At 49.1% G+C, this 24,242-nt stretch overlaps 1 protein-coding gene across 5 annotated transcripts in view; it reads right to left on the bottom strand.

Annotated features, from left to right (window-relative positions):
• Positions 1-24,242, bottom strand: part of LOC127605628 (contactin-associated protein-like 4) — a 157,910-nt gene that overhangs the window by 38,712 nt on the left and 94,956 nt on the right. For all 5 annotated transcript variants that reach the window (XM_052073317.1, XM_052073319.1, XM_052073320.1 and 2 more), the window contains exon 17: positions 1,788-2,006. In XM_052073317.1, coding sequence (XP_051929277.1) covers positions 1,788-2,006 — 219 coding nt within the window. The remainder of the gene's footprint in view (positions 1-1,787; positions 2,007-24,242) is intronic.

The following is a 24,242-nucleotide window of genomic DNA, read 5'->3' as shown; positions in this document are numbered from 1 at the left end:
GACAATTTCTTCATTGAAATACGCAACAACTGTGTCTGCCTCATTTGCCAAGAGACAGTGGCTGTTTTTAAAGATTATCATGTCAAGCGACATTACCAAACAAGACCCGCTGACATGTACGACATGATTACAGGCAAGGAAGGCAAAGAGAAATTGAAGCAGTTTGAAGCTCATTTAATCTCACAGCAGATTTTGGAAGAGCTCGAGAGTCAAACGAGAACGCCACAGCGGCGAGTCAAACGAGAACAGCGGCGAGTTACGCGGTAGTAACGCTGATCGCAAAACGTTCCAAACCTTTCAACGAAGGTGAATTCATTAAAGACTCCATGGTGACGATGGTGAAGAAAATATGCCCTGAGAAGCAGCAAGAGTTTGCCAAAGTCTGCCTGGCACGTAACACTGTGGCACGCAGGATTGAAGAACTCTTAGCGGACATCAAACGACAATTGGGAGAAAGGGGAAAAGAGTTTGATTTTTTTTCGCTGGAGTTTCACTTGCAGCTGGAGCTCATTGAGTTGCAGTGTGATGCTGAGAGCCGCAGTCGGCACCAGCAACTTTCTCTCGCCAATTTTTACCGACAGCTGAATAAGGACAGATTCCGAGAGATTCGAGCGTTTGCTAAGAGAATGCTGAGCTTGTTTGGGTTGACGTATTTGTGTGAGAGGACATTCTCGGTTATGAATGTAAATAAAAGCTGTGTGAGGACACGGCTAACGGACGATCACCTGCGAGACATTTTGCGCATCAATACCACTGCTTTTGAGCCAGACCTGAAGCATAAAGGCTTCAATCCAGATCTCAATATCACCCGTCACATGAAGACAAACAAGTCATTTGTCAGCTGGCAATAAGTCTGAATAAATGTTTGTTAAGATCTACATCAGTCCTAAGTTTCATTCCAGAGTAAAATTTTAAAAGTTCAATCAGCATTTATATTGACTGATATGTCATATTTCAAATGATCCCTGCAGTTGTGAATATGTGTATTGCTTGTTCATTTCCCTGTTGTTCGAGTCAAAGGTTTTGTGAGTATTGAAAAGTCATTGTGATGTTTCAAATGTTGCAATTTGCACTCAGGAGACTTCTGTTTAAGAAAAAATCAAGTGAATATTCAGTTGCATGTGATACACCTGTTTCAAATGAACCAAAAGAAATTCTTAAGATTGTTGAAATTAAAATAAAAATGGAAATGTGAAACAGACTGGCTTACTACAATTTGTTTAACAATATTGTTGTTCAATGTAAAGAATGTCAGCGAACGCACACACACACACACACACACACACACACACACACGCACACACACACGACCTGCAGTAGTTACTTAGTACTTGGGTCAGCTTGCTACATATTTGACCGAAGATCGACTTTTGAAGCGACGAACCTCCCGTCATCCACCCGATGACGCACACACACACACGCACGTTCGCACGCACGCAAGCACGCAAGCACACGCACGCACGGAACAAACACACACACACACACACACATTCTGCCGTCTATGTCAACCAAGTAACGGATTGATGATAGGCTGTGTATTTAGAGCCGTTGTTTGAATGGCAGCGCCAACACCGAGGCGTTTTCGACGCGTGTCGTGAAAGCCCAGGAGCCGCATTGAACCAGCGAAAGAGCCACGGGTTGGCCACCCCTGCAGTATACAGTAGTCGGTCTCGCTGATTGGCTGTCAGATTTTTTAAAAAAGGCAGTTGCTGAACTCCGTCAAAATTCAAAATCTCTGTGCTGATAATCGTCCTACAGTATCCCCAAAATGCATAAGTGCTTCTCACCTATAAATAGTTGACTGTTTAGCTGGAGATGAATTTGGCCATCAGAAGGAGCCTCCTGTCTGGCTGCAGGCAAGTCATCAACATGAAGCGTTGCCTCTTTGACATTTCGTTCAGCTCGTACACTGTGCCAGCGGTTGTCATTCAGAGGGCCACTTGCTTCGACTTTGACCTCCAGTGGCCCGTTCCCCACATCAAAAGAGAACATCACCTCCAAGGGGGCTGTGGTTAAGAAAATAATTCAGTGGGCATAATAAACACACTTGAACTCAATTAAGCTTTAACTTAACTTTTGACTTGACTTCATATTCCTGCTATACATTCAAATGAACAGATCAAAGAAGCATTCCTGGCACTTTATATTTTGTCCTACTGCTGTACTTGCAGTGGAATCTCAAGGGTCAGTCCTTTGAGCGGCAACCATTCCATTTTGTTTCACATTTTATATATGATGTGATGTGTTTGAGTACAATGATCCCTCGCTATTTCGCAGTTTGTTTTTCGTGGCTTCAGTGCATCACGGATTTTTTTCAAACATTCATAATTTTTTTTTTTTTAAGTTTCATATACATGGAGTAGAGTACTGTATATGTTGCTCTATGTGACTCCCTGTTGTTTTGCTGACTTCTCCTGGACCGTTTGCGGACTTAATTTTTTTTTATATGTTAATTGATCGCTACTTCGCAGATTTTCGTTTATCGCGGGTGGTTTTGGTCCCCATTAACGGCGATAAACGAGGGATTACTGTATTTCTAGCAATCATTTCTTGATAATGTAGCGGTGTTAAATTGCATGTTTGCGGATTGCGTACACTGTTGGTGGCTGTGTTACGTGGTTTTCCAATAAGATCTTTTATAAAATACCAAATTGCGAGCACTAAATTATGTGTTCACTAACTCTAACACACATGTGTCAAAATCAAGGCCCAAGGGTCAGATTTGGCACGCCACATCATTTTATGTGGCCTGTGAAGGCAAATCATCTGTGTCAACTTCCATGATCCTTGCTTAAATCTGTACCAAAATCTCACATTTTCATCCAAATTAATAGCGGTGACATTTTGCAATAATTTGTTACCTTGTTTATACTCATATGAGCAATACTTGAACAAACACTGATTTCAAAACTAGTGAGCCATCTTTTTTTGTGTGTGCATGTTGGATTTATTATTGTTTAGTAATCATACATTCGCATATTATTCGATTGATTCTCGCGTTGTCAATTTATGCTCGCAAAGAAGAATGCTTCTGCCTGTCATGATAGTTTGATTTTGCTTGCAAAGAAGAACGCTTATGCTTGCAATCATTAGTTGGCTTTGCCTGCAATGAAGAACGCTTATGCTTTCAACGAAGATATATGCTTTATTATTTACTCACATCTATAATCATTATATATTCTTCATTATATGCTCACTTTTACTTGCTGTACTGTGTGAAAGGTTAGGGTCGCAACCACCTTTCCGAGGATGTGGTTGGGAAGAGATAACTGTTAAGACTAAACAGTGAGCAAGGGTGAACAGTGAATGGAGACATCAACACCAGCTGCAACGTGATGTTTATGTGACATTTGCACACATGTACGTAAATTGCACTCACATACACACACATAGTCAAACAAGTTCAGTGTGTGTTCAACAGCCCCCACCCTTTAGGTTGGACACACCTATGTAGTAGCTTTCCCAATAAATGAGGAGGTGAAGGGGGAGATCGTTAGGGTTACGTGCCGAGAACTGAAACCGAACGCTTCTCCTCGTTCCCTCCTGGTGCCAGAATCGAGTCTCCTGTCTCCTCCTTTTGGTTATTCCTGAGTGTCAAATTGGGCCAACCTGACATTTTTGGGGGCTCGTCCGGGATCGCAACATACCTGACGCCTCCAGACGCTGAGTCGACGGCCAGGAAGACTGTGGCCACGGCAAAGACACCCCTTCTGGGACTGGGTTTCGGCTCCTCGTCTGGGGGCTGAGGGTTGAAGCGAATCCCAGAGGAGAGAGGACTACTCTTGGTGGTAAGTAGGGCCGGCGGTGTCCTGTACGTACTTAAACTCCGCATCAACACTCTAGGTGAGTGTTTGCGCGCCGGGTTTGTAAAGACGGAGGCCGGGGTGGTCTTTAAACCTGTTTTTAATTGAAACCCTCTCAGGACAGGTGTTGCAGTTTGCGACATCCAAATACCTAGACTACACCTGGCTCGAGAACCTATTTGAGCCTGAGAGGGGTTTGTTGAGAAGGGACTCTTTCAACATTGATTGAGTGTTTGCGCTCCGGCAAAAAAAGGACGTGGTCTTTTTAAGCCGCAAAGCCCTGAGCCATACTAGTCCCTATCAGGCATACAGACCGGCAAGTCTCATAAACTGGTGAGGGCGACGGTGTCCTGCACGTGCTTAAACTCCGTGTGTAAATAATGTGTATTAAACTCCGGGTATAAATAATGTGTATATAGTGCGTTACCTCTGGTGAAGGTAGTCGGATAAAAGCAAATTAAATGCGCATAAATGAATGACTGTGTAACTGTGTGAGTGGAGGTTCGCTACCTCATCTGAACAGGACATTTGTTGTGGCAACTGTCTGAGGAAGCAGATGCAAGCATTTCCCGCCACCTTGGTGGTAGAAGGTTGGAAATTACCTCAGTCGGAGAAATTGCCACCCTGTTCAAGGGAATAGTCAGCCTAGTTACCCTAGGTAAATCGCTGACTCTCAAACTTTGTCAAATTCTCAAAGTTCCTCTCAAAAAAAAAAAAAAAATTGCAAAATGGGGATACTAAATAGTAAGAGCACGGATAAAATGAATCCTAAAATGAAGTTAACATGTACGGACTGGAAATTCGTAGAGAGCCAATGTCCTTCTAAGATAAAACATCTAAATTTGTGGATATAAAAAGGAAAATTTTGCTGACCAGCTTAACACACAAACATTACTGCACCTGCAGGATAATATTAGAACTATGTGCAAAAATGAAAAAAATGGATATGGATGGGTTCGAAGACATTGAGTTCTGGATGTTCTTGGCTGAAAAGAGGTGAAAAGTGAAAGTAAAGAGGGGTTTAGAGAAAGTGGAAAGAGGGGATTGTGTAAGTGAGTTTGAAAAGTGTCACGTCGCGTGCTCGCCAGCAGGTGGCGGGTTCTCCCGCCACCTGTTCGGCACACCTGCCCGTTATTTCGGGCTGATTACGTGCCTTTATTAGGCGACTCCGGCAGTCATCTCACTGCCGGAGAATTCCTTACCGTGCCATTGCTCTCGATTTGCTATTCTCGTCGTTCGACTATTTCTCGCTGCCCTATTGCCTTACGGCCTCAATCATTCGCGTACTTCTTATATTGATCAGATTGTTATCTCGGTTGTTCCTCGCCCTTTATCGTTTCGCGAGCGTTTTCAGTTGTCTTCCTTATTTTTTTTTCCTGGTCCTTATTTGACCAGCGTTCTCTGTACCGTTTTCCCTGTTCGGGCTCCTTTTGTTCTTTATTAAAAACCCCTTTGTTCTCACAAGATCTTTTCGTTGTCTGCTTCTCCGGGGATCCACCTCTTTTTCTGTTGTGCACGAGGCGATTCCTCATCGCCTCGGGCTCAACGTGACAGAATTCTCCGGCCACCATGGATCCCGCAGACGCCGAAAAGATCTTGTCCGCTCTTGCTCGACAAGAGCGGCAAATGAGTCAGCACCGCCAAGCCCTTACGGAACTCAACGGCGCGGTCTCCATGCTGGCTCATCGGTTCGATGATCTCGAACCTCGCCTTATTCGGGTGGAGGAACGAAGACCACCTTCCGGGCTTCGTCCTACCACCCCGGAGGCTCCCTCCTCGTACCCTCCTATGTCGAGGGAGCCCTCGCTTCCACACCCCCCTCGCTACGGGGGTGAACACGGGCAGTGTGGACACTTCCTACACAATTGCTCGCTAATATTTGACCAACAGCCGTCCGCCTACGCTACTGACGCCGCCAAGGTGGCCTATATCATGAGTCTCTTGACAGGTCCGGCGGCATCGTGGGCAATCGCGACCAGCGACGCAAAGCCGAATCTCCGCACCTCCTATTCTGACTTCGTGGCAGCCTTCCGTCGGGTGTTCCACCATCCCGTGCGGGGCAGAGAGGCGGAGGGGCGGCTGCTCGCCCTGCAGCAGGGCAGGCGTTCGGTCGCTGACTACTCCATCGAGTTCCGGATCCTGGCCGCGCAGAGCGGGTACGACGATCGGGCCCTGTGTGGACTGTTTCGCCGGGGTCTCAACACTCAGCTCAAGGACGAGCTGGCTACTCGCGATCACAGCACGGACTTGGAGGAGCTGATCGACCTCTCCCTCCTTATGGACAATCGCCTGAGGGAACGGGGTCGGGAGCGAGGAGGTGATCGGTACCCGTCTCGACGTCTCCCGTACCGTGAGGAATATCGGGGGCACGGCGAGCACTCCCGGGGCCGGGAGACAGCATCCGCGGAGGAGCCGATGCAGTTGGGCGGCAAAGACGGTGGCGCGGAGGAAGGAAGGTGCCGTCGCCGGGACCATGCTACACCTGACGGCGCACAACCACCCTCCCGCGCCACAACCAGCTATCCGGGATCGTCTTTCCACGCTCCTCCCGATTACTGTGAGTCACGACCTCGCGCGTCACCCTCCGAGTCTAGGCGAGTCGATAAGCGACCAGGACACCCTAATAGACTCGAGCTTGAGGCGGAGGTATTCGGCGAGTCCCGGTCAAGACGGGTTCGGGCCCTGGTGGATTCGGGAGCAGATGATTGTTTGATGGACACTAATCTCGCGTCCGAACTCGGGTGCTTCTTAGAGGAGTTGGTTGTTGCGAAGCGGGTGCGTGATCTGGATGGGCGTCTCCTGGCGGTAGTAACGCATCGAACGGAGCCGTTAAAACTTGTGTTATCCGGTAATCATATTGAGCATCGCCGTTTTTATGTTATGCGGTCCCGGAACGCCCCGATCATCCTCGGATTACCCTGGCTGCAGACGCATAACCCGGTGATATCATGGGCGCGCCCCGCTATCGATAGTTGGAGCGATTATTGCTACCAGCGCTGCCTACAGTCTGCCGTCGGGAGGCACGAACGCGTAACTCCCCCCGAGGAGATCTGCCTTGACGGAGTGCCGGAGTGCTATCGGGATCTTAAGGAGGTTTTTAGCGAGGATCGCGCGCGCTCCTTGCCCCCACACCGCCCCTACGATTGCGCGATAGACCTGCAGGCGGGCGCCCCGTTGCCGACCTCGCGGCTGTATCAGGTATCCCGGCCCGAGCGTGAGGCGTTAACAGAATATATAAACAGCTCGCTCGCTGCAGGTCTCATCAGACCTTCGCGCTCACCGTTAGGGGCGGGTTTCTTCTTCGTGGGGAAGAAGGATAAGTCCCTACGACCCTGCGTAGACTATCGTGGACTAAATGAAATTACAATTAAAAATAGATACCCGCTACCCTTGTTGGACTCCGCCTTCGCCCCATTGCAATCAGCCACCATCTTCTCAAAATTAGACTTACGCAGCGCGTACCACTTGGTTCGCATCCGAGAGGGCGACGAGTGGAAAACCGCGTTTAAGACCCCCCTGGGCCATTTCGAATATCTCGTCATGCCTTTTGGCCTCACAAACGCACCTGCCGTCTTCCAGAACCTCATTAATGACGTGCTCCGGGACATGATCAACATCTTCTGTTTTGTTTATCTTGACGACATTTTAATTTTTTCTCGTTCTCTGCATGAGCACCAGCAACATGTTCGGCTGGTGCTACAACGTTTGCTCGAGAACCGGCTCTTCGTCAAGGCAGAAAAGTGTGAGTTCCATGTTCCCGTCATCTCCTTCCTGGGGTTCATTATAGAACAGGGCAAGCTACGGGCGGACCCCATTAAGACGCGTGCGGTCACTGAATGGCCGGTCCCGTCCAACCGTAAGGAGCTGCAGCGCTTCTTGGGGTTCGCCAACTTCTATAGGCGTTTCATCCGTGGTTACAGCCAGATGGCGCTTCCCCTAACCCGCCTTACCTCTGTCAAAATCCCTTTTAAGTGGGACCCTGCCGCGGATGCGGCGTTCGCGCGTCTTAAGGCGGCGTTCACTAGTCCCCCGGTTCTGCAACATCCTGACCCTGACCGCCCTTTCGTCGTAGAGGTGGACGCCTCGGATTCAGGGGTGGGTGCGGTGCTGTCCCAACGCTCCCCAGTCGACCAGAAGCTGCACCCCTGCGCCTTCTTCTCCCGTCGACTCAGTGCCGCCGAGTCGAACTACGACGTGGGCAACCGGGAACTGTTGGCTGTGGTCACCGCATTACAGGAGTGGCGGCACTGGCTCGAGGGGGCTAAGGAACCGTTTACCGTATACACGGACCATAAGAACCTCGCCTATCTCCGCTCCGCGAAGAGACTTAACGCCCGTCAGGCCCGGTGGGCCCTCTTCCTCACCAGGTTCGACTTCGTTCTCACCTACTCCCCCGGTTCCAAGAACACTAAGCCTGACGCCCTTTCCCGGCTCCACGAACCTGCGGGGAGGGACCGTTCCCCGGAGACCATCCTCCCGACCCAGTGCATAGTGGGGGCCGTCCAGTGGGAGATTGAGCAGCGGATCCTGTCCGCCCTGGTGGGGGTGCAGGTGCCGGCGGGGTGCCCAGCAGGGAAGCTGTTCGTGCCTCCTGCCCTCCGTTCGGAGGTCCTGCAGTGGGGACACGCATCCAAGGTGGCGTGTCATCCCGGGGTGAACCGGACTGTGCAGCTCGTCGCCCAGCGTTTCTGGTGGCCGGAGCTCCGCCGCGACACGACGGAGTTCGTCAAGGCCTGCACCTCCTGCGCCTGCGGCAAGTCGTCGCATCAGCCCCCGGCGGGACTGCTCCAACCGCTGCCCATTCCTCCTCGCCCGTGGTCTCACATCGCGGTGGACTTCGTCACGGGCCTACCGCCTTCCCGGGGCCGGACGGTCGTGCTCACGATCGTGGACCGCTTCTCCAAGGCCGCTCACTTTGTGCCCTTGTCCAGGTTGCCGTCGGCGCTGGAGACCGCCAACCTCCTCATCCAGCACGTCTTCCGTCTCCACGGCATTCCGGCGGACATCGTATCGGATCGGGGGCCCCAGTTTGTGTCCCGCGTCTGGAAGCGGTTCTGCCGGTCCCTCGGAGCTACGGCCAGCCTGACCTCGGGATACCACCCTCAGTCCAATGGGCAGGCTGAGCGCGCCAACCAGGATCTGGGGGCGGCCCTCCGCTGTGTTTGTCTCCACCGTCCGGCATCCTGGGCCGACCACCTGCCCTGGGTGGAATACGCCCACAACACTCTCGTCTCCTCCGCTACAGGCAGGTCGCCGTTCATGACGGCCTACGGCTACCAGCCACCGCTGTTCCCGTCCCAGGAGGGGCTGGTGGAGGTCCCTTCCGTGCAGCGCCACCTTAAGCGGGCCCATCACGTGTGGAGGGAGGCCCGGGCTGCGTTGTCCCGCACGGCGTCCCGGAACCAGCGGATCGCTGATCGTCGTCGGCGCCCGGCGCCCTCATATGCGGTGGGAGAGAAGGTGTGGCTGGCTACGAGGGATCTTCGCCTGGCCGGCTCGTCTGCCAAACTGGGGCCCCGATTCGCTGGCCCGTTCGAGGTCGAGGCCGTCATCAGCCCCGTCGCGGTCAGGCTCCGGCTGCCGGCCTCCATGAAGGTCCACCCCGTGTTCCACGTCTCCCTGCTCAAGCCTGTGTCTTCCAGCGCCTTGGCGCCCCCTCCCGCTCCGCCGCCGCCCCCGCGGGTGGTCGACGGGGACCCGGTGTACACGGTTCGTGCCATCCTGGACTCTCGGCGCAGGGGCAAGGGCTTCCAGTACCTGGTCGACTGGGAGGGCTACGGGCCGGAGGAGCGGCAATGGGTGCCTCGCTCCTGGATCCTTGACCCGTCCCTTCTGCGCGACTTCCACACTGCTCATCCGTCCAAACCGGGTAGTCCGCCGGGAGGCGTCCGTTGAGGGGGGGGTACTGTCACGTCGCGTGCTCGCCAGCAGGTGGCGGGTTCTCCCGCCACCTGTTCGGCACACCTGCCCGTTATTTCGGGCTGATTACGTGCCTTTATTAGGCGACTCCGGCAGTCATCTCACTGCCGGAGAATTCCTTACCGTGCCATTGCTCTCGATTTGCTATTCTCGTCGTTCGACTATTTCTCGCTGCCCTATTGCCTTACGGCCTCAATCATTCGCGTACTTCTTATATTGATCAGATTGTTATCTCGGTTGTTCCTCGCCCTTTATCGTTTCGCGAGCGTTTTCAGTTGTCTTCCTTATTTTTTTTTCCTGGTCCTTATTTGACCAGCGTTCTCTGTACCGTTTTCCCTGTTCGGGCTCCTTTTGTTCTTTATTAAAAACCCCTTTGTTCTCACAAGATCTTTTCGTTGTCTGCTTCTCCGGGGATCCACCTCTTTTTCTGTTGTGCACGAGGCGATTCCTCATCGCCTCGGGCTCAACGTGACAAAAAGAATGAGGGAGACGTTATGTTTCACAGGAAAGAAGAAGATGAATCGGGTCCGGTAGGTATACTGACAGCGGGAAAACAGAAAGTAGAAAGAGAGAATGCATTGGAGCAGAAAGAAGAAAGAGAAAATGCGTTGGAGATGGCATCCACAAATACTGTTGTTACACCATCATTATATCCGACTCTTCCGACATCTCCTCCTTTTCCACCATCCCCTCCACCCTCTTACAGAGGGGGCCATCCGATGGCCACCAGGGGAAAAGGAGATTTGGGAGTGGAATTTTCAAAAAGTTGGGGTAGTGATTTTTCCCCTGTTGCGACGAAGGTTGACTCATCCGGGAGCGAGGTCCGAGACGCTTTTCCCATGATTGAAGTTGCAAATCCAGACATAAGAGATGAGTCGCCTGTCATTCTTGTTTATAGAACATGGACACAAGAAGGTGTAAAAAAAAGCCGTAGATGGCATTACATCACATAAAATTGATGTGGTACAATTCGTCCAGGAAATGGAGGATCTGCAAAAATCATATCATCTAAACGGAGCTGAGGTGCAACAAGTTTGGATGGCGGCTTGTTTGACAGTAAATTGATGGTGTATACTGTATCGATATTTGGATGGGGTGAAGTCTTCTCGCGGATGACAAAATTAAAAGTTTGGATATGCTTAACTTGGTTGAGAGCGGTAGCAAGGTGAATATTTTGGTTTGTCTGTAGGGTTGTGTCTGCGAATATGTGTTGGATTAGTCTTTGCGTGTGGGTGTGTAGATAAGCGTGACTCTTGGCGCGACTCATGGAGTCTTTTTTGTTTTGTTTTCTGGCTTTTGCAGTGTAGAAGGTTTGTATGGCATCTATTATAATTACTTGTAATTGTAACTGTTTTTATTATAATTCCTAACGCCACTTCAGCTTCATTATTTCAACCGGCGCTACATGAAGTATGTGTAAATCAGGTAAAGAAATAAAATGGTTGAGTATGGGTGTGGTCACACAGAGAGTTTTGGATACTTATAGTGGGTGAAAGGCAAGTGAAAATATTGATGGTGAGACATAAGGTGATGATGGAAGTTGAGTATGTTGAGAATAAAGAAAGGCACAGGCAGGTGAGGTTTGACATAGTGATGCTACGAATGAGGAGGTCACCGTGTGTTTAGGTTGAAAAGGGCCGTAAGATCACGAGATGCTTAGATGGTTGTTTGTAAGTCGTAAACACAATTTTTTGTTTGTGTTGAGTGGTCGTCAGTGGACGTGTGTGGAACATTGTTAACTTTCTGGGAGGAGTTAGAATGTGTAAGTATACAGTGAAGGCCTTGATCTGGATGATTTGTGAATGTTAATGTCTGTGGGTTTCAATTATCTTATTTGTTTTATAAATGCTTCTGTTATGCTGCTATTTGCCATAATGTTCCGATTATGTTCCAATGTTTTTTTAGATTACGTTCATAAGATGCACATTTCTCTTGAAACATGAGAAGAGCCATCACGGCTCCTGATGTGGGAGAAATGATGGTCTTGTCTCATGAAATTTAGTACATTCAGTTACAACTTTGCTATCTGTGGATTGTTGTGGACTGTTGTGCCTTCCGTCATTATGAAATTTAATGACTAGAGTTGAAGCTTTCGTCGAACATACAAATTCTTGTTGGTTTGAGTCATAAAAAAACCCGTCAGATTTTAAGACATGTCTCATTTGTGCATACACAGGCTGGATTCCTAATTTCGTTCGTCACAAGAGCAAAGTCTTCCAGCTTTAATCAGCGTGTTTCAGGGTCACGTGTGAATAATTTACAATTGGCTTCGTTAACTTAGTATGACTGCACGTTTTAAGGTCAACAGTGGCATTTTTGAGAATCACGCACCCTAGGTGGTGTTTACCAAAGACAGTTGTGACATAGATAAGCCTTTTGGCAGCCTTGAGCAGTGTATGGTGCGAACTCTGCATGCTGGAAGAGTGCTAGGAAAAAAAAAAGAAAAAAGAAAAAGGGATGAGCTGTTGCACACTAGCATGACGTTTTTTTTGTCGCCTGGTTGGCATTTATTTTGTGTGTCTATGTTGTTATGTCGATCCCCTTTAACGCTGGAAAAATGCACAGTGCTTAACCGTGCTACTTTGTTATTGCTTCCTGATGGGTGTTTGTTTGTTTGTTTGTTTGTTTGTTTGTTGGAATCTAAACAGGTAATAGTGATTTGAGAGATTGTAGGAGGAAGTACAACAAACTCATCTCATCTTCTCTCCCGTTTTGTGTGTGTTGATTTGTTTCATATTAATATTGCGATAACATGCATGACGGGCTGATTGGAAATTCTCAATTGTCCCTAGGTGTGAGCATGGGCTTGGGTGGTTGTGCTTGTGTCTGTGTGCCCTGTAATTGGTTGGCGACCGGTTCAGGGTGTCCCCCTCCTACTGCCCGGAGATGGCTGGAATCAGCTCCACCCACCCCCGCGGACCTCGTGAGGGTACGGCGGATCGGGGAATAGATGATTGAGTGAATTGCTTAATATAGTACTGGGTCGTTTTTTGTGTACCGGTACATCACGGTTTAACGGGCGAAGGGAGGAATCTAGATATAAACAAGCACGTTTTGCGGGCTATATTTAGGTAGGTTTGTGCGACTTTCGGTTTGTGCACGTACTGTTTGAGCATATACGGGAGCATATTTATGCATCGCTTTTCATGATTGGTGCCCCGTTACATTACGGCATCTCATCAGTTTATTGGCTTAAAACTGATTTGTATAGTTATTTTGCGGTTTGCTTTTGAACCTCTTTTTGGACACAGCAGGTGGGTCGCACATTTTCTGGTCAGCATGGTGGCCAACGGCCATCTTGATGTCCAAGTCGTCAGGGTCCATACTGTCGAGCGACTCGAGATTTGACGTGTGATGCCTGCAGCAGGAGCTCATCTGGCTTTTCTTTAAGTGTACAACTGCCTCTTTTTCAATAAAAGACAGTGTGGAGGACCCGACCCCGCTCTCTGCTGTTACTTTCTCTTTTTTTTTTTCCTCTGACCACATAACCAACAGAGAGGGATTTTTTTTTTTTTAGGGGGGACTTGCTGACTAACAGCAACATGATAACGTTTTGGGTTCAGTTCACTTCTGTTTTATATGCGGCAACAAATTGGGCAGTGAACCCAAACTTCTTTTTTGTGTTATGGATTATCTCACGCATTGGCAGGGGGAATGGTGTCTCTGGTTCGGTAACATGATACAACCTATGGTTTTAACCAATGTTGGAATACGGTACATTTTGAACTACATTTCCATTTCAGATAATGGACATGGTTTTCGTTGAATTAATGAGGGGATGCCATATTGCCGGGGTTTGGTTGAGGCTTTTCCAAAATGGGTCGAAAATTGATAAAATAGAATGCATGTTGCACATTTTATTTGAGACACTATTGCAAGTCTGAAAGTATATGGTTAAAATTCAATTAAAGAAATTCAATTAAAGAAATTGAATTGACTTATATGTTAATACTACGAGAATGGTGTTTTCTTCTTTGTTTGAAATATTGTTTGGGAGACTATATAAATTACTGATAATTTGTACGAAATTGTGAACTAGGAAATGAAGCTGATTCGGTTGACAATATGTGAGAACGTTTAGAAAAAAAAAATGAACCGAGATTGCCGTAGGACGATTGTGCTTTTTCACAGCAGGTTCCAGCAGACATGGCTCTGATTCGAAACATGAAAAAGAAACATTGTGTTTCCTTGAGGTGTTGATGACCACACCGTTTGATGGACATTGTAAAAAGGTCATCTCGATAGAAACATCCACTGAGGAAGGTGAGCGAAGTCCGGTGACGCGATGGGCACAGTATTTTCGTTACTGGGAACATCAAACGACCGGCGGAAGAAGTTTCAAGACACCTTTGCACTCATTTAGGGTGTGTTTCTGTCGACATGCTAGAATATCAGTGGTGGCATGTCATTTCCTGTTATATCATCACACTAACACATAGTCGACTGTTCTTCTTTTTTATATGGGATTTGTGCTCTCCTTTAGCACATGTGAATGGGGGTGTATTTTTTTAATAATAACCTACATTTTGCGAATAGATCTAGACCAGGGGTGTCAAACTCATCTTTGAGGCCGCTTTGGGGTTACACCTTCCTTGGGTGGGCCGGTACGACGGTGACATTTGATTAAATGGTTATATTTTATTAATTGTACAACTCAACTCAACTGTGTTTATAGAGCAACTTGAATCAACCATCACTGTATACAAAGATATGTACATGGAGTGGATATATCAGAAATACAATGATGAAATTATTTACTAACAACTACATATGAATGAATTCTGCCAATTCTGAAGCCAGTCATATTTTGTTCCATTATTGTTTGGTTGAGTGTTTTAACAGGTAACAAAATTATCACAAAATCTCAACATTATTCATATAGAATTTTGGCATTTCAGTACAGATTTTAGCAGGGTTTATGGAGGTTGATGCGCGTCAATTGCTTTGACACCTGTGATCTAGATGATCTAGGGAAGGGAAATGAAGAAACACATTTCGGCACAAATTGTTGTATACTATTTTTGTTTTGGCGGCAAAAGTATTTTATTTATAATCGATCTAGTCGATCTCATTATGAAAATTAAAAATAAAAATTGAGAAGTGAACACACCATGAGTGGTAGAAAAGAGCACAACTTGTTTTATTTGGGTTTGTTTTGGAGGTTGATGTGATTTGTGTACTGTGCTCCTCTGGTGATGTTGCTCGGCTGAAATTGAATTTATAACCGTTTATTGATTTATTTCTAGTTCAAATGGTGCATTAATTTGGTCGTAATGATTCAGATATGGATTGTAAATACATTTCTTAGGTGATTTTATACGTTTAGGATCTTTTCTTTGGTGGTAAAAGGAAAAAGGTAAACAACCCGACAGTAATATAGTTATTCCCTGCTGAAAGTTGAGCTATATTTCATTCTTTTGTTATTTTATTTTTATTTATGTTACTGCGGATACAGTGTGATGCAGTAGTGTACTTCTACTGATTTTGAAGGCAAATGATGGTTATCGCGGACGAGAGTTTTTCATTTTCTGGTGTCTGCGCATTGGTATCACTGCTTTTGCCAGTAACTGTGTTTCCATCAACACCGGAGGATATACAGGGGGCTGCGTTATCGTCGATGACGGAGAGTAGCCTTCTCCGGTTCCGGCGTGACGCCTCCTGGAGGGATGGCGATCCCACCTATATAGACGCATTTGGGGTTCCTCGTGGCGTGCCAGATGAGTATAAGTTGGTTAACCTATCGGTTGGGAATCCATTTTCATTTGGGATACCCCTAATAAGAATGTTGACAGGATCAACTACCGCCACTACAATGTCCAGAAGCTCGGAAATTTTACTGAGGAACCCGTTTTGGCTATAAAAGAGCAATTGGCGGCCACCTCCCTGATGGCGTTTCAGAACCGCATCGCGGTTGATATACTCTTGGCAGAGACCAATGGAGTATGTGCGATGTTTGGTGACCAGTGTTGTACGTTCATACCTAACAACACCGCGCCTGATGGCGCCCTCACCAAGGCCATTGAAGGTCTCCGCACCCTGAATCACCAAATAAGGGCCCATTCCGGCGTGAATACGTCCTTCTGGGCGGAGTGGTGGCATAAGGCATTCGGAGAGTACAAGGATTTGGTGTTTTATGTACTAATCTCGGCGGCCCGGTAGTCCAGTGGTTAGCACGTCGGCTTCACAGTGCAGAGGTACCGGGTTCGATTCCAGCTCCGGCCTCCCTGTGTGGAGTTTGCATGTTCTCCCCGGGTTTGCGTGGGTTTTCTCCGGGTGCTCCGGTTTCCTCCCACATTCCAAAAACATGCGTGGCAGGAAGATTGAACACTCTAAATTGTCCCTAGGTGTGAGTGTGAGTGCGAATGATTGTTCGTTTCTGTGTGCCCTGCGATTGGCTGGCAACCGATTCAGGGTGCTCCCCGCCTACTGCCCGAAGACAGCTGGGATAGGCTCCAGCACCCCCCGCGACCCTAGTGAGGATCAAGCGGCTCGGAAGATGAATTAATGAATGTACTAATCTCTTTTGCTCTCTTTGCAGCTGTCTTGAAGTTGTGTGGATGCTGTTGCATTCCCTGTATCAGAGTGCTGCTTATCCGGCTTATTACTACAGTTGTCGCGCCCACGACGTCTAAAGTGAATGAGATGTATCGTCTGTTGTTGTTTGATGGCAGTGATTCTGGGGTTGATTATGCCTCTTCGGGTGATGACGTGGTTTCGCTTCGGCATCAGGGGGTCATGGATGGTTTTCAGTCGTTTTGCTCCCTACCCCTAGGTGTAATTATGTTTGCGTGTGCGGCATGACTCCACTGAATAAAGTCCGTCGGAAGGTTCTGTGTGGTGTTACGAGCAAATGTAGGATGAACAGGGGGGAATGTTGGATTTATTATTGTTTAGTAATCATACATTCGCGTATTATTCGATTGATTCTCGCGTTGTCAATTTATGCTCGCAAAGAAGAATGCATCTGCCTGTCATGATAGTTTGATTTTGCTTGCAAAGAAGAACACTTATGCTTGCAATCATTAGTTGGCTTTGCCTGCAATGAAGAACGCTTATGCTTTCAATAAAGATATATGCTTTATTATTTACTCACATCTACAATCATTATATATTCTTTATTATATGCTCACTTTCCTTGCTGTACTGTGTGAAAGGTTAGGGTTGCAACCACCTTTCCGAGGACGTGGTTGGGAAGAGATAACTGTTAAGACTAAACAGTCAGCAAGGGTGAACAGTGAATGGAGACATCAACACCAGCTGCAACGTGATGTTTATGTGACATTTGCACACATGTACGTAAATTGCACTCACATACACACACATAGTCAAACAAGTTCAGTGTGTGTTCAACAGCCCCCTCCCTTTAGGTTGGACACACCTATGTAGTAGCTTTCCCAATGAATGAGGAGGTGAAGGGGGAGATCGTTAGGGTTACATGCCGAGAACTGAAACCGAACGCTTCTCCTCGTTCTCTCCTGGTACCAGAATCAAGTCTCCTGTCTCCTCCTTTTGGTTATTCCTGAGTGTCAAATTGGACCAACCTGACAGTGTACAAGTAATCATACGATGTGATGATTAAACATGTATTAAGTTTTACTGTCTTAACGGCTCTCCGAGGGAAGACGTAAATCCAAAGTGGCCCGCGACAAAAGTGAGTTTGACACCCCTGCCCTAACAGATTGTGTGCTGCTGGCAACAGGTGTAAACATTGCTGCAAAACTAAAACAGTGCTCTGTGACAAGAGCTGTGTAGCAGTTAAAATCTTACCAATAAACAAACAGCACAATATTCTCTTTATTTCTCCCTCCTTTTGAGGTGAGTTCACATACTTGAGACAAGCAGCGAGTTCTACTGTTGTCGGTGAGCAGTTTATACAGTACAATACAATACAATACATGCTGATTTATATAGCGCTTTCACAACAGCGGCAGCTGTAACAAAGCGCTTTACAAAACAGTTAACATAAAGTAAAATAATAAACACTACACATAACATAAAACACGGACAGTCGTGCAGTCCTAACCACTTTTCCGTCACACGCTTTGTTGTTTGAAGCAGTTTGAGATGAAAGAGGAGAGAATCAAAGTGTCCTTTAACCAGTGGTTCAGAGACGTCATGCTCGAAATATGCACACGTCGGCTACAAGCTAAGTTTATATTTTATATATATTTATATTCACAACTGATGGAGGAACGGTAGATAAGAAGGCATACAGCCCGGCGTGGCATATCTTTGCTCACAAATGATTCCAACAGCTTGTTTAATGTATTGAAACAAAGGGTTTTGGTCACCATCAAACATTAGGGAGACTTTCGAAAGTGCAAAATGAAGTTTGATAGGATGAAATTAGAAGTGTTTGTGGAAGAGTAAAACATGTTCTTTTGTTAAAGTCACCCAGAGTGCATGGCAATTGGATGCCCGGGTGCATGGCCACCTGAGGAACATTTTGTTTCAAACTTGAGAGAGCAAACTGCTCTGGGAGAGAAGAGCACCAATTGTCAGTGGGCATTGAAATGACACAGACTCATAGAAATGGAGAGTTTACAGATGTTTTTTGTCATTGCATTACTCTTTTGTGTGACTGGCTTTAAGTTAGTCCTTCAATCATTCAGAAGCTCCATCATTGTTTTGATGAATAAACCGTGATCCTTTCTGATGACATTTTTAAAAAAGCTTACAAGAGAGCGGAAATGTTCTCCTCAGCGCCTCTAGTTTTACCTGCTGCTACAGTGGCACCGCTTTGTACCTGGGTTGTGCTTTAAATGGGTCTGCATTATTTAAAAGACACAAAAACTCACAATTTAGCTTGGGTTTGATAAATGACACAAGACACGGTGCTGCAATTTAGCACTTTAGTCAGATGCAATCCTACTTGTGTGCTATTCGTAGATCAGGTACCACATGGACAGTATTTTCATGCACAGCTATGTTTGCACCCATTTTTGTCACGTCCCGTGTTTGCCAGCAGGGGGCAGGCTTTTCCTGCCTACCGCCGACACACCTGTCACCCATCAAGGTCTGATTACACAGGCTTTATCTTTGTGCTCGGGCAGTTGACTTACTGCCGGAGTATTCAACGCCGTGCCAAATCTCTCGATTATTGCCCAAATCTATTCGTTGCCGTGTAGCCTTGTGACTGTGATTGCGCGTCGTTTAATCCACTATTGTCAATTCCTATTGTTACCAACTATATTCCTTGCCATTTTCTCGCAAGCGTTTTCTGTTACTTCCTTTTATTCCTGGTCCTGATTTTGACCAGCGTTTTCTGTTTGTTGCTCCCGGACGGGTATTTTGTGTTTGTATTAAAACTCATTTGTTCTCGGACCATCTTTTCTCTGTCTGCTATTTCGGGGATCCACCTCATTATCTTGTTGTGCACGAAGCAATCATTTTATCGCTTCGGGCACAACGTGACAGAATACTCCGGCCACCATGGATCCCGCAGACTTAGAAAAGATTTTTTCCGCTCTGCCCTGCCGAGAGCAACAGTTGAGTCAGCAGGGCCAAGCCATTGCGGAAATCAGCCGCGCGGTTGCCATGCTGGCTCACAGGTTCGATGATTTCGAACCCCGTCTTGTACGGGTGGAGGAACGGAGAGCACCTCCCTCCGTGATTCGTCCTGCCACCCCTGAGGCACCCGCATCATTTCCCACAATGATGAGGGAGCCTTCGCTTCCACACCCCCCACGTTACGGGGGTGAGCACGGGCAGTGTGGGTACTTCCTCCACCAGTGCTCGCTCGTTTTCGACCAGCAACCCTCCCTCTATGCTACTGACGCCGCGAAGGTGGCATATATTATGAGCCTGTTGACAGGTCCGGCGGCGTCATGGGCGATGGCGACAAGCGACGCGAAGCCGAGCCTCCGGTCTTCATTCCACGGCTTCGTGGCGGCGTTTCGCCGGGTGTTCCACCATCCCGTGCGGGGCAGAGAGGCTGAGGGCCGGCTACTTGAACTCCACCAGGGGAGGCGATCGGTTGCGGACTACTCCCTCGAGTTCCAGATTCTGGCCGCCCAGAGTGGCTACGGCGACCGGGCGCTGTGCGGACTGTTTCGTCGTGGATTAAACACCGAGCTCAAGGATGAGCTGGCGACTCGCGACCACAGCTCCAACCTGGAGGAGTTAATCGAGCTCTCCCTGCGACTGGACAACCGCCTGAGAGAGAGAAACCGGGAGCGGGGAGGTGATCGTTCTCCGTCCCGGTGTGCCACGTACTGCGGGGAGGAGCCGATGCAGCTGGGTGGCGAAAACGTTGGACCGGAGCAGAGACGGCGCCGATTCAACGATCGGGCTCGGTCTGACAGCTGTCAACGGGGACCTCATGCTGCTCCCAGCCGACCGGAACATTCCCCATCCTCGCCCTCCAAAAACTGTGAGTCCCGACCCCGCGCAGAGTCCCCCACGCCTCGGCGAACTGACTCCCGGCCGGGACACACCGGGAGACTGGAACTCGAGGGCGAGATATGTGAGGGGTCCCGGTCGCAGCGGGTTAGGGCTCTGATAGACTCGGGGGCTGATGGTTGTTTTATGGATACCGACTTCGCCGCTGACCTGGGCTGTTATGTCGAGAAGTTGGCCGATAAGAGGCGGGTTTGTGATCTCGATGGACGCCTCCTGGGGGTCGTGACGCAAAGAACGGAACCACTAAAACTAAAATTATCCGGTAACCATGTTGAGCATTTACGGTTCTATTTAATGCAGTGTCGTAACGCTCCGGTTATTCTCGGCTTGCCCTGGCTCAGGACTCACAACCCCGTAATTTCCTGGGAGCGTCCGGCAATAGAGAGTTGGAGCCGGAACTGTTATGAGCGTTGTCTAGGATCAGCCGTAGGGCAGCACGAACGTGCCGGTGACGACATCCCCGAAACTATCTGCCTTGACGGAGTGCCAGACTGCTATCATGACTTGCGACAGGTGTTCAGCGAGGATCGCGCACGCTCGTTGCCCCCGCACCGACCCTACGATTGCGCCATAGACCTGCAGGCGGGCGCTCCGTTGCCAACCTCACGGCTGTATCAGGTGTCTAAACCCGAGCGCGAGGCACTCACGGAATACATCAACAGCTCGCTCGCTGCAGGTCTAATTAGACCATCGCGATCGCCGTTAGGTGCGGGGTTTTTCTTTGTTGAAAAGAAGGACAAATCCCTGCGACCGTGTGTGGACTATCGAGGTCTGAACGACATCACGGTAAAAAATAAGTATCCGCTACCGTTGCTAGACTCCGCCTTCGCCCCTTTACAGTCAGCCACAATCTTTTCAAAATTAGATTTACGCAGTGCCTACCACCTGGTTCGCATCCGGAAAGGTGACGAGTGGAAGACTGCTTTTAAGACCCCGCTCGGCCATTTTGAATATCTGGTTATGCCCTTCGGGCTGACAAATGCTCCCGCCGTCTTTCAGAATCTCATCAACGACGTGTTGAGAGACATGCTGAACATTTTCTGTTTCGTCTATCTCGACGATATTTTAATTTTTTCCCAATCAATTCATGAACACAAGCGACACGTCAGACTGGTATTGCAGCGTTTATTAGAGAACAGGCTCTTCGTCAAGGCAGAGAAGTGTGAATTCCATGTACCTGTCATCTCCTTTCTGGGGTTTATTATTGAGCAGGGCAAGCTGAGAGCAGACCCCACCAAGACGGAGGCGGTGACGAACTGGCCAACACCGACTAACCGGAAGGAGTTGCAACGCTTCTTGGGGTTCGCTAACTTCTACCGTCGTTTTATTCGCGGCTACAGCCAAAAGGTACTCCCGTTGACCCGTCTGACGTCCACAAAAATCCCATTCAAATGGGATTCGGCTGCTGAGTCGGCATTTTCTAGCTTAAAGGCCGCATTCACAAGTCCCCCGGTGTTGCACCATCCTAACCCGGACTTCCCGTTCGTTGTAGAGGTGGACGCCTCGGATTCAGGGGTCGGGGCTGTTCTGTCCCAGCGTTCCCCGGTCGACCAGAAATTGCACCCCTGCGCCTTTTTCTCTCGTCGACTCAGTACAGCAGAGTCCAACTACGACGTGGGCAATCGTGAACTGCTAGCCGTAATCGTCGCCCTTCAGGAATGGCGCCACTGGCTCGAGGGGACTAAGGAACCGTTCACGGTCTACACCGACCACAAGAACTTGGAATATCTCCGCTCTGCTAAAAGACTCAACCCCCGTCAGGCCCGTTGGGCACTATTCTTAACCCGGTTTAATTTCATCCTCACATACTCTCCTGGCTCTAAGAACACCAAGCCCGATGCCCTTTCCCGTCTCCACGACCCCGTGGAGAGGGACCGGTCACCAGAGACCATCCTCCCGACCCGGTGCATCGTGGGGGCGTTGAGATGGGAGATCGAACAGAAGGTCCAGGAAGCCCTGGATGGTGTCCAGGTCCCGGCTGGATGCCCCGCAGGGAAGTTGTTTGTACCCCCACCTCTGCGCTCGGAGGTGTTGCAGTGGGGGCACGGGTCCAAGGTGGCCTGCCATCCTGGGGTGAACCGGACTATGCATCTCGTCACCCAGCGGTTCTGGTGGCCGGAGCTTCGGAAGGATGTGGTGGACTATATCAATGCCTGCTCCGCCTGCGCCTGCGGCAAGGTCTCACATAGGCCTGCGGCAGGACTGCTCCAGCCATTGCCCATCCCTCCTCGACCTTGGTCACACATCGCCCTGGATTTCGTCACGGGCCTTCCTCCATCCCGTGGGCGGTCGGTCGTCCTCACCATCGTGGACCGGTTCTCTAAGGCGGCTCATTTTGTTCCGCTGTCTAAGTTGCCGTCTGCACTGGAGACCGCCGACCTCCTAGTCCAACACGTCTTCCGTCTCCATGGGATCCCGATGGACATCGTCTCGGACCGGGGGCCCCAGTTCGTGTCCCGCGTATGGAAGCGTTTCTGCCGATCCCTCGGGGCCACGGTCAGTCTGACCTCGGGATATCACCCCCAGTCCAACGGACAAGCCGAGCGTGCCAACCAGGATCTGGGGGCGGCCCTCCGCTGTGTATGCCTGCGCAGTCCCTCCTCCTGGGTCGACCATCTACCGTGGGTGGAGTACGCACACAACACCCTCGTCTCTTCAGCCACTGGTAGGTCCCCCTTCATGTCGGCCTACGGGTATCAACCGCCGCTGTTCCCGTCCCAGGAAGGACAGGTGGAGGTCCCGTCTGTGCAGCATCACCTCAAGCGAGCCCACCGCGTATGGAAAGAGGCCCGAGCTGCGTTGGCCCGCACGGCGACCCGGAACCAGCAGATCGCAGACCGTCGTCGGCGCCCGGCACCTATTTACGTGGTGGGGCAGGAGGTGTGGCTGGCTACGAGGGATCTCCGCCTGGCCGGCGCGTCCGCGAAACTGGGGCCCCGATTCACTGGACCGTTCGTGGTCGAGTCCATCGTCAACCCCGTCACGGTCAGGCTCCGGCTGCCGCCCGCCATGAAGGTTCACCCCGTGTTCCACGTTTCCCTGCTCAAACCAGTGGTTTCCAGTCCCTTGGCTCCACCTTCCACTCCGCCCCCCCCTCCGCGGGTCGTCGACGGTGACCCGGTGTACACGGTTCGTACCATCCTGGACTCTCGGCGCAGGGGTAAGGGGTTCCAGTATCTGGTCGACTGGGAGGGCTACGGGCCTGAGGATCGGCAATGGGTGCCCCGCTCCTGGATCCTTGATCCGTCCCTTCTGCGCGACTTCCACGCAGCTCATCCGACCAAGCCGGGTAGGCCGCCGGGAGGCGTCCGTTGAGGGGGGGGTACTGTCACGTCCCGTGTTTGCCAGCAGGGGGCAGGCTTTTCCTGCCTACCGCCGACACACCTGTCACCCATCAAGGTCTGATTACACAGGCTTTATCTTTGTGCTCGGGCAGTTGACTTACTGCCGGAGTATTCAACGCCGTGCCAAATCTCTCGATTATTGCCCAAATCTATTCGTTGCCGTGTAGCCTTGTGACTGTGATTGCGCGTCGTTTAATCCACTATTGTCAATTCCTATTGTTACCAACTATATTCCTTGCCATTTTCTCGCAAGCGTTTTCTGTTACTTCCTTTTATTCCTGGTCCTGATTTTGACCAGCGTTTTCTGTTTGTTGCTCCCGGACGGGTATTTTGTGTTTGTATTAAAACTCATTTGTTCTCGGACCATCTTTTCTCTGTCTGCTATTTCGGGGATCCACCTCATTATCTTGTTGTGCACGAAGCAATCATTTTATCGCTTCGGGCACAACGTGACAATTTTTGCACTTTAGGAAATTAGGTATGGTGTTTCCTTCAGCATGATAAATTAAAAAAATGCATGCATCGTAACCAAATTTAAGTCAACACCAAGCATTGCAATTAAGCAGACACTTTTGGTTGTCAGTAGACTGGTTCATTTTCAAGAGCAACTCTAGTGGGTTTTCATTAACAACCATAAAGAGGCCCTATATTGAGTGTCCTGAATAGGGGAATATCAACTGAATGTCAGTTATGGGTTAAAATAATGAACATTTAAAAAAAGTATGGCTGTTGGCTAGTTTGAAGTGATGGGAATGAAAATGTAAAGAATAAGATC

This window comes from Hippocampus zosterae, chromosome 8 (assembly GCF_025434085.1).
Source record: "Hippocampus zosterae strain Florida chromosome 8, ASM2543408v3, whole genome shotgun sequence".
Classification (NCBI taxonomy): Eukaryota; Metazoa; Chordata; class Actinopteri; order Syngnathiformes; family Syngnathidae; genus Hippocampus; species Hippocampus zosterae.
Note: the sequence above shows the minus strand (reverse complement) of the source record. Positions and strands in the feature narration are given on the sequence as shown.